This window comes from Megalobrama amblycephala, linkage group LG23 (genome assembly GCF_018812025.1).
Source record: "Megalobrama amblycephala isolate DHTTF-2021 linkage group LG23, ASM1881202v1, whole genome shotgun sequence".
Lineage (NCBI taxonomy): Eukaryota > Metazoa > Chordata > Actinopteri > Cypriniformes > Xenocyprididae > Megalobrama > Megalobrama amblycephala.
In genome coordinates this window covers 1866179-1880860 of record NC_063066.1, presented here as the reverse complement: position 1 = coordinate 1880860, position 14682 = coordinate 1866179, and the positions used below count along the sequence as shown (strand labels likewise).

Here is a 14682-nt window from a genome sequence, read left to right as displayed (position 1 = left end):
GACATAAGCAACTGATAATGTAGGAAACAACAGAGAATTGTACATAATCATTTGCATGGATGTACCAAAGCATTTGCAACTTGTTCAAAGAAATGAGAATCTGCTTTTTTGATGTGCACAAGTGACACAATGATGTGAGAATTGAACAGGTAGTTTTGAGAATTTCAATTCTGATCTGAGAAATGTACCAAAGCGACTGAGAAAAACTGTAATGAATAATAGTTTGTCAACTTTTATTTTTTCAGTTTTGAATTTGTGTGACTTTTTTTATTCGTTGAATAATAATAGCTCAACGAGTTTATTAAAAATGGTTTATTTCGCTTATATGGTTTACAAACAGAAAAAGTGCTGAAATTATGAATTAAAAAAAGCACTACACATATACAAAAAAGATATTGCAAAAAAAAATTATACATCTTTGTTTTGATATCAATAACTTACGGCATTCAAAGAAAAGAAGAAAAACAAGAAACATTCAGAGAATGACTGAATTCTGTCATCAGTGCTTCGCAGTCCTACAGTGAACAAGTCTTGAATTTACAGTGTTCGGCTTATTTCTGACTATTACAAGAATCAGTTACAGGGTATGAAACAGTAACAGAAAAGTCCCATAAAAAATAAGCAAACAGGCCAGCAGTGGGCGCTGATCAGCCCTGCAGATTTAGTGAGGTTGTTTCAGGGGAATATAAACACTGACTTCCTAAAGAGGAGACTCGTTTCTCCCAATGTTCACTGCATGAATTCACCTTTTTGCAAACAAATATTTGAAAGGCCTAGGATTATTTTGAGTCTTGTTTCATGCACTGAAAGATTTAATCTCATACAAATATTACAAGTTCTTGTCATGGCCTGTTCCAGACAGACCTGGTTGAAAAAAAGGAAGGTCATGAGCCGTTGTCGTGGGGGTTCAGAGGTCAGGCTCGTGTTCCTGAGGCTTGCATGCATCCCAAAAATGATATAGCATCAGAGACGTTCTTATGGTATAGGGTTGGCATACTGCATCATGGGAGTTTGCCCTGGTTGGCGTGTGGCGGCAGGAGCATCTAAGCCGAGCGAGCGTCTGTACGCGGCCGAGAGTCTGTACAGCACGTCAGCTGGAGGACACGACTGGCCATCGGCCTTCTGCGTCAGCAACATCTCAAACAGAGAGCTCACTTCTGACATCAGAGCGCTGCCGCCCAGACCGCGCTTCTCTGGGCTTTTACCAAACGTGGAGAAGGAAGTGGAATCATCAGGACTGGCCATGGGACAGAGGGCATCAGGGGACGGCGGTCCGTCCGGGACAAACAGGTTTTCATGGTAGTCGGTTGTCAGAGGAAGAGAAAGACGAGCCATCCATGCTGGATCAGGAATGTCTGAGAACACGTCATCTGAAGAAACAGAGGACAGAAATATTACCATAGAATAAACTATAGAGTAGACTATAGAATAACACAAGATGTGTCACTCGTATTGTTTTGAATGGGAGAAAGTGTAACGCGCAATATGGCGGAATAAGTCCCGCCTTCTAAATAAGAGCCAATCGCTGACTGGTAAAGTCATCGCGTCACTTAAGCGGCCGTTAGAATCACCGGTTTCTATAGACCTTATTTACCAGAGAAACAAGCGCGCCGCCATCTTTATGAAATTGTCTTTTAACTTCCGTTTTGCGGTAGCTCTGTACATTTCTATGGCATCGCTGTCAAAGAATAATTAGATGGTTAAGTGGATTTACTTGTTGTAGAGTTAATGAAAGTTATCATGAGCATTGTTGTGTTTAAAGCAGATGTCTTAACAAATGTCAGTAGATCGGGAAGATTTTAAAACGAGCAGTTCATTCATAAACGTAATATCGCTGTGGAAATACAAACCGGAAGTCAAAAGACAACGAGCGCAACGCTGAAAAGGGGCGGGGCTACATAAGGTCTATAGAAACAGTCAGACGCGCGCCTCCTTTTTGTCATGATTCGAGCGTTTAGAAACTAAATTTATGAGCCGGTTGTTGTTAGATTTCATTGGTGATTTCAAATATGAAATTTAATCGTAAGGTTGGCGAACAGTTTTGGAGAATTTAATGTTTCCCCATTCAAAGAGATAGGAGCTGCATGATGCCCAGGATTCCCGAGAGGCGTTTCAAAGATGGCCGCCGAGTGAAATGACTTGTCTTAAAGGGACTTTGATATGACTTTCTTTGCTCAAAATGAACAAAATGTAAATACATCATCAATCCTTTTTGTCTTGATTCACCTGTTACAAGTGTTTTATATATTAGATAAATGCAGCTTTAATATAATATTTACAAAAACATTTGACATTTTTGAAGGCTGAATCTTCACTTGTTTACTTGTTTGAGTTTGTGTGGATGAAAAACAGGATGACAGGAAATACCAAGACGAGGTGAGCGTTTATCTTTAATACTGTAAACAGGCGTTTCCTCAGCGCTGCTGTTTAACACACACTTCAACACAGTGCTGATACAACACCAATAAACAAGGAAATTACCTTCATCAAGCCACAAACATTCCTCAAATACTTGGTTAAGTGAATAAGGTTAAATTTGGTTATAGCTTGACTCTAATTCACAGGTTTTCTGTGTGTGTGTGTGTGTGTGTGTGTGTGTGTGTGTGTGTGTGTGTGTGTGTGTGTGTGTGTGTGTGTGTGTGAGTGAAGCAGCTTCTGAAACACGAAGGCATCTGTGTTTCCATGAAGAACCTTTAACATCTATGGAACTTTTTCATTGCACTAAATGTTCTTTAAATGATTAAAATGTTCTTCACATTAAGAAAAAATGGTTATTTTAAGAAAGGTTCTTCTATAGCACAAAAACAGATGCCATTTTTGGTTCCCCAAAGAACCTTTCAGTGATCAGTTCTTAAAATTGCTGCTTTTTCTTAGTATGAAGAACATTTTAAAAAATCTAAACAACCTTTTTCCACGATAAAGAACATTTGTGAAATGGAAAAGTTCTATATATGTTTAAAGGATTAGTTCACTTCAGATCTAAATTTCCTGATAATTTACTCTCCTCCGTGTCATCCAAGATGTTCATGTCTTTGTTTCTTCAGTGGAAAAGAAATGAAGGTTTTTGAGGAAAACATTCCAGGATTTTTCTCCATATAGTGGACTTCACTGGGGTTCAACGGGTTGAAGGTCCAAATGTCAGTTTCAGTGCAGCTTCAAAGAGCTCTACATGATCCCAGACGAGGAATAAGAGTCTTATCTAGAGAAACCATCGGACATTTTCTAAAAAAAAAAAAAAAAGTTTATATACTTTTTAACCACAAATGCTCGTCTTGCACTGCTCTGAGATGCTCCACGCATGACGTAATCATGTTGGAAAGTCAACTAAGTCAAACGGCCTTTACAAAAAAAGGTAAAACAATGATGTTGGACGATTTTGAAGTTGGAGGAGAAAATGAGTTTTTGCGTGACCTTTCCAACATGATTACGTTATGTGTGGTGCATCACAGAGCAGTGCAAGACGAGCATTTGTGGTTAAAAAGTATATAATTGTTTATTTTTTTAATAAAATGTCCGATGGTTTCTCTAGATAAGACTCTTATTCCTCGTCTGGGATCATGTAGAGCTCTTTGAAGCTGCACTGAAACTGACATTTGGACCTTCAACCCGTTGAACCCCAGTGAAGTCCACTATATGGAGAAAAATCCTGGAATGTTTTCCTTAATTTCTTTTCGACTGAAGAAAGAAAGACATGAACATCTTGAATGACATGTGAGTAAATTTTCATTCTGAAGTGAACTAATCCTTTAAAGGTTCCTCATGGAAACATCAATCAGTAAAGAACCTTTATTTTTAAGTCTGGAGCTCTGAAACACACGACCACCATAATTCTGACAGTTTTACAGCTGTTCTTGAGGGTCACAGATTTCAGGGTTTTAATTAAAGACGGGGAGAAACAAAAGCTTTGTGTGGGTAAAGATCAAACGAACACACACGACCACATCAGAGCGGCCAAGACTTCCTCTCTCTCTCCACAGCCCTTTCAAATCCTGCACACCTCTAAATTCACAGTATTATTCACTAATAATTAAATGGGCCATCATACATTTCCTTTCTTTTATTTCACAAATCTCCCTCTTCTAACAGAGCCTCATAAATAGTTATGGAGGGAAATTGTGGCGTCGTTAATTCGTCTAAAACGATTAAACCCATTAACCCACAGACATGGTTAAAATCCCCAAAAGAATCCAACCACATCCAAACAACCAAACAGCGACATGTGTGTGACATTCACTGTTTACTGGTTAGAATTAGAATGATGATTAAATCTTATATAAATCTATATAAGTTAGCGTTTTAGTTATCCTTGCTGTGAGCGAGTTTTGATCAGATGGCCTTCAAAGGAAGAGGGTAGAGACAGAAAAATGTTTATAACACACACACACACACACACACACACACACTCTCACTTTCTCTGTCCTAAAGGGTTAACAATAAGGGTTAAGACATGAAGAGCCCAAGGACATGTGAATTATCATGTGAGCAGGTGTGTGTGTGAGGATCACCCTTGAAGTCAATCTGCTAAAGGGGTTACGATCATTCAGAGAGTGTGAGTCAGTGGTTAAATCTGAGATGACTCCATAAGAAGAGAGGGAATTAGTATCTGCATGCTTCAGAAAGAAAACCCCTTACAATAAACACCGTCTGTGTTCTCCAGCATGACTAACACCACGACCAGATGAAGTTCTCAGGCAATACTGACTCAACCAAACTGCTAAACCACACACTCGGGTCCTAAACCTAGTGAACTTCTAAGGTTCCTAATTGTCAGTAAGTGGAGCACACTACACAGAGAGATCTGCACATGAAGTACACACACTTATAACTGATTCCAGAACAGTTTGATTCAATATAAAGAACACACAAATATTACACAGACAAAATTCTCTCACCATCTTTAATTTAAAATGAGTTTATCGCAATGCATTCTTCATGGAGAAAGATCATGCAGTTCTGCCATTTGACCAAAACTATAGTTTTTAAAGTTACCAATTATTATACTATAAAGTTTCCTAATGTCTCCTACAACATGTTTACATGCATCCAAGGTCAGAAAACAATACAATTTTCTCATAATATCCACTGGAGCATCAGCTCTTTTCTCTCAGTGTCTGAACAGTTGGATAAAGGATTCAGTCTCTCTAAACCATGCCTAGGGCCCTATTTTACTGATCTAAGCACATGGTCTGAAGCGTATGGTACAAGTGCGCTTAGGGCGTGTCCGAATCCCCTTTTTCCTAGTTTAACGACGGGAAAAATGGTTGGCGCTCCCGGCGCATGGTCCAAAAGGGTTGTCCCTATTCTCTTAATGAATCATGGGCAGGGCTGGGTAGGCTACTTTTAAAATGTATTTCACTACAGATTACAAAATACATGCTTTAAAAAGTACGTATTTTGTTAGATTACCTGAATTTTGTAACAATCTAAATACTTTAGAATACTTTGGAATACTAATAAGTATGTAGGCTAACACAAAAACAAGGTAGTTGAGTTTTTATCTGACAATTCTGACTTTTTTCTCAGAATTGGTGATATAAAGTCAGAATTGTGAGATATAAAGTCTCAATTTTCCAGAAAAAAGGCAGAATTGCGAGAAATATACCAGAATTGTAAGATATAAACTCGCAATTGTGAAAAAAAAGTCTGAATTTCAATTCTGACTTTATAACTTGCAGTTGTGAGTTTATAGTACATCTCCCAATTCTGTCTTTATAAAATGCAATTGTGAGTTTAAATCTCGCAATTTTGAGAAAAAAAGTCAGATGCAAACTCAAAATTATGAGGAAAAAAGCCAGAATTGTGAGATGAAAAGTCACAATTACCTTTTTTTTTTTAATTACAAGGGACTCACAAACAACTATCGCAAAACATGAAAACAGTCATGGATCATTCAGGTAACGACAGACTGTTACGATTCAAGGATGTGTCAGTTTTTGAATGAGGCCATTTTTATAAATTCAGTCATTTTGTCTTGTGGAGTGTATGTAAACATCTGTTATGTGAAACAAGCTTATTCAGGACAGTATTAAATAAAAATCGCATGCAATTTTTATGATCCCTCTTATTTTGTTAAAATTATTAAAATTTTGTATATTCTGCAAGTGGTATGAAACTTATGAGCAGAACTGTAGCCTAGCTTAGGATGCTTTTGCAGTGTCAGAGAATCACCAATTGCTGTTTTAATTGTCCGTCACAGTTTATATTAATGTTTAAATGAAATAAATGGTATTAAAATTCAAAGTAATCACTTTAGTAATCTAAAATATGTAACTGTAATTTGATTACCACCCATTTAAAATGTAACTGTAATGAAATACAGTTTCTAAAATTTTGTATTTTAAACTGAACGCTTCTCTAGCGAGGAAACAGATCTGCTCGTGCGTGAGGTTAAAGAACATCCACGGGACAAGCCAGATTCCACCAAAGCATTTTTATCATTATGCACACAATAATAATCTTATATCTTTAATATATGGCATGTTTGTGTGCTGCTGCTCCCTTTAAATAACAAAAAAATACTGCATCATTGAGTTTATAGCAGGTTTTTGTTGGTCAATGGCGCAGTTGTTTTCAGTTGCCTCAAAATAGCAACACGCCAACAATGCATCTGAACACACCTCGTTTTCAGACCAGCACGACCATGGGCGAACTGATGGGCTCAAATGCATTTGCTATTTAAACAACGTGGCGCTGAAACTAGCAAAAAACACTGGTCTGGTCTGCTCTGCTCTGATTGGTTCATGCAGGAAGTAAGACTGGAATTACTGACGACTTGTTTAAGGCAGATCAGAATCAGTTCTTTCTCGTTAATTCAAACATTGCAGACCTCTTACATTCACAAACAGCTACATTACACACTACAAGAAAGGTAATATCAGAAAAAGCATAATTGAAGGCAACTTAATGTTGGGACACCTATGAAGCCTTGTTTTTGGACAAGAGTGGAAAACCTCAGAGACAGCAGCATGTAAAATCATTCACTGTGTATCTGTGATTTGGTGGAGATCAGCACTGAGTTAAAGATTTGAAGTAAATCTGCTCAGACATCAGAGAGATTAATTTAGAAAAAAACAAACTAGACCTTTGATTCAGGAGAACAAAAAAGGTCCCCATTAATTTAGAGCGAGCTAATCCTCAGAACAATAGAGGGAAGGAACTGCACACAAACATTTACTCTATACATAGACAAAGGAAACACAGCAGCAGAAATCTCACTATATTACATCCAGATCGACAAACTTTACGCATGGATCTTATTTGTTGTCTTACTAGACTGTATATGGAAACAAATGTGGTAAACAGGATGAATGTGAGATATCTGGAAATCACCTAAGTTTTAGTTGTGGACTTTTAATTAATAGACAAAAACAATGAGAGAATATTAAAAACATCTTAATTTGCATTTTGAAGAAAGTCTTATGGTAAGTAAACAATGGCAGAACTGTCATTTTTGGATGAACTATCCCTTTAATTAAATATCAATAATTCTTTTAAAAGTATGAGCATTTACCAGATGTCAGGAGATTATTGAGGCCTTCTTCATATAAGTGGTCGACAGGTGAGTCTCTGCCAGTTTCCCAGTCCATATCACCCATTTCACTCTCGCCATGACCGCTGTCTTTAGTGCTCAGCCAATCAGCATCTCGATCCCCAGACCTACAGTACACAATGAGAAAGCAGTGAGAGTGTTTCAGAACATGCTTCAACGTCAAAGTAAGTGAAAGAGCTCAGAACGACTGTAAGATGATTAAATAGGCAATAGAGTTGTCAAAAGTACCAACTTCGGTACCAAGTTCAGGTGCATTGTTGGCGTGTTGCTATTTTGAGGCAACTGAAAACGACTGTGCCATTGACCAACAAAAACATGCTCTAAACTCAATGATGCAGTATTTTTTTGTTATTTAAATACCATGGTATTTTAATATGGAGATCATTCAGTACCATGGTATATTGAATGGTATACACCGTCACTGTACCATGGTGCCGGAAGGACACATTTTTGTAAGGGAAACTCAGGTGAAGCAGTGTGATTATCTCTAATATCAGTTAAGCAATGTTCACAAAGCTGGGATTTTACTTTGAGCTAAAATAATCTTAACACTGAAACTCAAACAATACAGCACACAGCAGAAGGAAGAGTGACTGCGCTGTCTTTGTTTTAAGCAAGCACAGTCCTGCACAGATGAGTCACAGTCTACGCTTTCTCTTCTTGATTCTGAATGAACATAAGTGAAATTCATAGAAACAGTAGTGTATTCTGCCAGATACCAATCTGTGTGTAAAGTAAGATAGAGTCTGATCGGATACATCATACTCACTGACTGACTGTTACTTCCCTTTTTACCAGAAATCTACCTGATAAAATCTCCGCTTCTGAGATGGCTATTGTGATAGTGTGGTTATTGTGGTATTGTTTTCTGTTGGGTGTTTAAGTTTAGGGATGAGTACTACATTTATTGTCTGTTTGGTCGAGAGCTTGTATAAATAGTCAAAAGGAAGTTAAAAAAAGATTTACCGGCCAGTTCTGTGAGAATACTTGTTTCCGCGGAAATTTGGTCGAGGCTGAAGTTGTCCTTGATGCAAAAGTGACAGAAGCTGAGACACCTGCTGTAGAATTAAAAACACACAAAATGTAACAATTATTATATAGGGGAATTTGACACTATTTGACACAATGACACTATTGATTATGAATTTTCACAAAATTTAAAAGTATCAACAAATGTTCTACAAGATGTCACATATTCAACGCCTAACAAGTTTAAAGGCCATTTGGATTTGCTATAATGTCATAATTCATGATATTATTTTGCAGATTAAGCTACAACATAATAGACGGCCAGCCTGCATTAAGCATTCTGGGATGGGAAAATGGGTTAGAGAGATTGTTAAGTGAAGTGGTGTGGGGAGACAGGAAGCTGTTTCTACACAGGGTCTATTCTTCTAGAGGCTATTTCCTTCCAGGATACACATAAGAAACCCAGCCTTGGCTGCGAGGACAGGCACCGGTGACATTTCGGCCCCTTTCCTCTGCAGCCACCATAGGACTAATTTGCCAACTGGGCCAAGTGAGCGAGGGAGGGTGGATTAGAGAGGAGGAAAAGAGAAGGGGTGGGGGAGGTCAGGATAAACGCTCTTCCTGAGTGTTCACGTGAGGACTCAAACCCGTGCCAGGACCTTTTGTTCTGCTAAATGCTTTGGTAGAGGTAAGCATCTGGGTGGATACAGACCCAAAGGATACACCGTTTGACTAGCACAGCACTTTTGGTATTTTGAAATATAAGCTGGTGAAAAGTAGTTCTTTGTTTTCATTTAATGAGAATCAAATCAGTACAAGCAATTTGTTGCTGACTCCCTCCAGCCCATACATGTCTGAGAAGTATAATCTTACTTTGCAGAAGTATCTAAGTAGCTTCCCCCCCAAAGGACAACCGTGGAATCTGTATTTTCTTCTCACATTCAGTATGACTCTGTAATGTGATAATGTTGAGGATTGGCAGGGTTTTCTCCTGAGGCATATTAAAGGTTTAAGTTACTGTGTGACACTGAACTGTTTCTGAATACACTTCATCATGCCTTCATGATCTGTCAACTGTCCCCTTAGGCTGCTATAGATATGAGGCAGTACAACTGGGAAAACTATCATCTACTTGAGCTTATATGAACTGGAGTGCCTTGAAATCCAACCCAATAACCTTCAAATGTATTTTCATATCTGAAATGTTAAAATAGTTTTTAAAAAAGACAAATTCTCTTACTTGCACCTCGGGTGAGGCAGAGGACAGTTCAATAGAACCGTTCTCTGCAAAGGCTGCCATAGAGAGCCGAACGAGGTTCCTCAGGATCTGCCTGTGGTCTGACTCTTCCATCCTTCCTTTTTTTTCTGTGGTCTTTGGTCTCCGTAATGTGGCCTGATTACTGGGAACTGAAGCTATAGTTTGTGAGGGGTCCATGGTAGTGGGCTTGACTTCGTCATTTTTGTTTCTTCTGAGTGTGCTGGTCTGCGAGTTTGCGAAAGAAGAAGAGGAAGGATTCCTGGTCTTTTGCAGGGTTCGATATGGTGTTCCTGGGTTATAAGGAAGTGTTCCATTCCACTCTATGCTTCCAGGCTTTCTGAGTATCTTGCTTTGAGTGAGTGGTGGGTTCCCATCCATTTCCATATGGGCTTGATTCTGAGTCATGCGAGCAAGGGTTGGTGTAAGGGTAAATTGGCCCTGTTGATGTGTTCTTTCCACTAAAGGTAATGTAGATGACAATGCCGCAGCTTCATCTTCTTGTGGGGTTTCTTTACGCCCCCGAAGCGCTGGTACCAACTGGATGTCAGTTTTGTGAATGTGCTTTTGAGGCCGTCTTGGGTGGCGGGTGTAGGTTGACTCAGCTTGTCTACAATTGTAAGCACGGTTGTCCCGTTTGTCAGGATGACAGAATGTCTTGGCCAAAGCAATGGCTAGAAATAATACCAAGCAGGTTGATCCAAGGCAGATTGCCAAAAGCATTGTAAAACTGTACTTGGACTGGTTATCATGAGACAAGTTCTTCAGGTGGTCACGCAAGTTGATGAAAGATACTTCCAAAGTGGTTCTTGTGGTTAGCATAGGTGTTCCCATATCTGACACTGCTATGCCCAGCTTAAAAGTTCTGCCAATCAATTCTGTGGCATTAGATGTGTTCACATAGAGCTGCCCAGAAGTTTTGTCCAGAAAAAATATGTTGGAAGGGTTGCCATCTGTTATTCCAAAACTGAGTCTTCCATTGAGACCAGAATCTGGATCACTAGCCCGAATGGTAGTGGCCAGAAAACCTTCGGGTTTGTTGAGAGAAGAGTAATTTCTTGGTTTGTGGAAGTTATCCTCCAGAGATTTATCTCCAAGTTCAGTCACAATCTCCCCTTTGTCCACATTCACTGGGACACTTAGCTGTGCAACTCCCTTCTTGGGTGGTGGCTCATGGATTACGGGGTAATTGTCATTAACGTCCTGTATCTCAACCAGCACTGTTGCACTACTGGTCATTGGTGGGAATCCTTGATCTACAGCCTCCACAATAAACGAGTAGGAATGGGATTCCTCATAGTCTAATGTTTGCTGGACAGTAACAGCCCCACTTCTGGGGTGGACAGAGAAAAATGCTGTTGGTGTCCCCAGTTCATTTGACTCTTTAATGGAGAATGATACCCTTCCGCTGTGGTCCAGGTCAACATCATGCGCCTCCACAGTCAAGAAATGAAAGTCAGGTGTGTTGTTCTCTTTGAGGACACTCCGGTAGTGACTTTTGGTGAACTTTGGTGCGTTATCATTTTCATCCGCAACACGGACAGTCATGTGCTTAATGCAGGACAGGGAAGGATCACCTCTGTCTTGAGCTAGAAGAGTAAGGTTGTATTCCATTTGTCTCTCACGGTCCAGAGTATCATTGGTTACGACCATGTAATTGTCTCCATGGATTTGTTTGAGTCTGAAGGGGCCAGATCCACTCTGAACGTGCACTCGTACCTGCCCATTTGCCCCAGAGTCAGCATCAGATACAATCACAAGAGCAAGGAAAGTTTCATTTGGTGCTCCCTCTGAGACCGTTGCGAAAGGGGAATCGGGTGGAGTCCATGTTATGTGTATCCGGGGAGCATTATCGTTGACATCTAGCAATTTGACCTGCAACTTGTGGTGGGACGGGATAGCATTAGGCCCCAGATCTCGAGCTTGGATGTCTACCTCATAAACCTTCTTTTCTTCAAAATCTAAATGGCCTTGTAAAGTCAAAGCACCTGTTTTGGGATGGATGCTGAATAGTCGTTGCACTTCCAGTGGGGCATGTTTACTAAGGGAGTACTCAACCTCCCCGTTAGCACCTTGATCAGGGTCTGTAGCACGGAGATTAATGACAATGGTCCCAAGAACTGTGTTCTCTGCAAGCTCAATAACTGGTGGGGCCTCCTCAAATACAGGGCTATTGTCATTGGAGTCAAGAATTATGATTATAACTTTAGTGCTGCCTGATTTTGGTGGGTTTCCTTTGTCCCATGCTGTCAGAACCAGTTCTAAAGATGGCTGCAATTCCCTGTCCAATTCTTTGATGACCACTAATTCAGCCTGCTTGGCCCCTCCAGAGGTACGGACATCCAAAGCAAAGTGCTGGTTGGAAGACAGGGAGTAAGTCTGCAGGCCGTTATGTCCCGCATCTGGATCTATAGCATGGTCCAGAGGGATGCGCATTCTTAGCGAGGCTGTCTCCGAGATCTCCACCTCCTGCACTAGACTGGGGAAGACTGGGCTGTGGTCATTTAGGTCCATCACCTCCACATGAACTGAGAGTAAATGCATAGCACCATTCTTTCTGTAGAGAACATTGAAGGCCAGTTCACAACGTTCTGTTCCCGAGCAAAGCTCCTCGCGGTCCAGCCTGCCTAGTGTTGACACGGTACCATCCCTTGAAGCAACTGTGACCGGTGGGGCATGCACATGCTGGACGACCTGGAAGTTTTCCAGTGACCCTGTCACCCCACGCTCACGTAGGTCATCCAGGAGGCGACCCACCCTTGTCCCTGAGGGCTGTTCTTCCCAGACGCGATATTGGATAATGAGGGGAGCAGTGCCCATATTGTGGGCGTAACAGGGTGGACACTCAATAAGAGCAGCCAGAAGGAGCAAAACCTGGAGCATGACTGTGTGTGAGGTTTCCTATTTCCTTTTAGTCAGATGTGCTAAGCACCTAGATAGTCATTCTAATGCATCACAAGTCATCTACAATTCACAAAAGATATTCAAAACCTAAACCTACTCTATGGTTAAAAAGAAATACTAAAAAGTAGAAAAATGCTTTTGTAAAGTAAAAAAAAAGTTATTATGGAAAAAGTACCACCACAACCAGGTACTCTATAAATTACCATTTACAGTAAACTTAAAAATGAGAAACATGAAAAACTTTAGTTACAACTTCATAGAAGTGTTACCCTTAAAACTGAGTTTTACTGATATCAATGGACACATGATATAAATATTAAACAATATACAATCATGGTAAAATATTGATCACAATTCACAGAACAAAAGCACTTTTATAAAAGATTTTTTCTTCTGATTTGTAAATACAGCTATCCCCTTCAGCCAAATCAATATTATTCTAAAGCACTACTCACACACAGCAGCTGCTTCCCGGCTCAGGACTCCACATAAAGTGAGGAACTGTGGAACTTAGTGGGCTGGGATGGCACATTCAAGGGGGAACGGCCTGCAAGCCAATGATAAATATTGAAGGAGGAGTGTACAGTGCTGCTTAACTCCACCCATCTGAGAAATCAACGGTGTGCTTTTAACGAAACATGATCCCACTTCTTTCATTCCCTGCCTCCAGCTCTTCACACATCATTTTCCAAACTGCCTAAATAAACACAATAATAGTCCTGGTCTCTGGCTTCTGTCATCAGTGTTGAAGCAAACCTAAGGTGAGACCCTCAGGGGCCCTGAAAACAAAAACAAGGCCTGGATCTGAACTCTGAGAGTGCTGATGTAAAGTCCAGAACCTGTTTCTGTTATCACAGACCCAGATAGTCACCCCTATGACACACTCCAACAACCTTTAGTGCTAGTCATTTTAAAATTCCAAAGCAAAATAAGTGATTTGTGCTTAAATTTGAAGCATCTAATGGTTTTCTGAAAGGACTGGGAGTGGTGAAAATGTATTTTTTGTCTTGATATCACTTTGCAAACTTTTATTACAAACCAGGGATAGGTATAACAAATACTAACATTTAAGTTCATTTTTTCACATCAGTGTTATTCATTCATTTGTATGCTGAATATAATTTATACTGAAAATAAAAATTACTTGCTTTTTTACAAGTGGTAATGCCCATTTTTATTATATAATTCTATATATGCTAATGCATTTTTAATGCATTAAACTAGTAAATGAACATTATTCTAGATTAATGAATGTAAAACAATTGTTCATTGTTAGTTTACTGTCAATGAATGAATTAATCGTGTTACCATTCACTTACATGCATATATAATTTCAAACATCTCCCAATGGTTTTGGTTGTGCAAGCAAGAGAATAATATGTTATTGAAGGCTTGTGGCCAATGAAAAGAGGATGGTGAAAGGGGAAAAGAACAGACCCCCACTTCCCCTCTACATGGGGGTCTCCTAACATCAACTATCCCATTACCTGCGAGCCAATAAAAGCTTTTCCCAGAGTGATAACACAGAGCTGCAGAGAGAGATGACGCGATAGCCTTCCCCTGTCCCTGCACGCGTGTTCAAAGAGATCAGAGACCTACATGCTGGATTGTATGTTTATGTGTGATCTGATGCTCATGAATTGGGCAGTAGGGAGTTATTCTTTCTCTAAGAACTAGTGTGCATGTGTTTCTCAGGGGTCAGAGGTCACTCCATGTGATCGGGGTCTATCTCTTAAATAAACAGGGCTCTGCTTTCACACTTAATCCTCTCTCCATTTTCCAATTAACTCCAAGTATAAACCAAGGGTTTGACTACTCATGTTCTCCTCTACATTTCTCCCCACTATTTCCTGCACTGTGTACCAGTTGTTCGCTTTCAACTTTCTCCCCTTCACTTTCTGTCTGAAGGTCACAAAGGATATATATTAAAGCAGTAAGCCCTGTGAAGCCGTGGTTTACACTGAATTTAGAACAGTTGTTGTCTGTTCCACACACAAAACTATAG

At 39.8% G+C, this 14682-nt stretch overlaps 1 protein-coding gene across 1 annotated transcript; it reads right to left on the bottom strand.

Annotated features, from left to right (window-relative positions):
- Positions 1–297: 297 nt before the first annotated feature.
- Positions 298–13126, bottom strand: pcdh12 (protocadherin 12). The gene is made up of 4 exons (XM_048176209.1): positions 9759–13126; positions 8516–8607; positions 7511–7656; positions 298–1370 (listed from the first exon to the last, which is right to left on the bottom strand). Exons 1-4 carry the CDS (start codon positions 12654–12656, stop codon positions 976–978), a joined length of 3531 nt encoding a protein of 1176 aa, XP_048032166.1. The 5' UTR covers positions 12657–13126; the 3' UTR covers positions 298–975.
- Positions 13127–14682: the final 1556 nt, after the last annotated feature.

What these genes read in the sequence shown, in the direction of transcription:
- pcdh12 (XM_048176209.1), bottom strand. Translation starts at nt 12,656, where the DNA reads ATGCTCCAGGTTTTGCTCCTTCTGGCTGCTCTTATTGAGTGTCCACCC. An exon ending in CTGCCTCACCCGAGGTGCAA is followed by an intron (nt 8,608 to 9,758) that starts GTAAGAGAATTT and finishes TTAATTCTACAG; the next exon opens with CAGGTGTCTCAGCTTCTGTC. An exon ending in CAATAATCTCCTGACATCTG is followed by an intron (nt 1,371 to 7,510) that starts GTAAATGCTCAT and finishes CTGTTTCTTCAG; the next exon opens with ATGACGTGTTCTCAGACATT.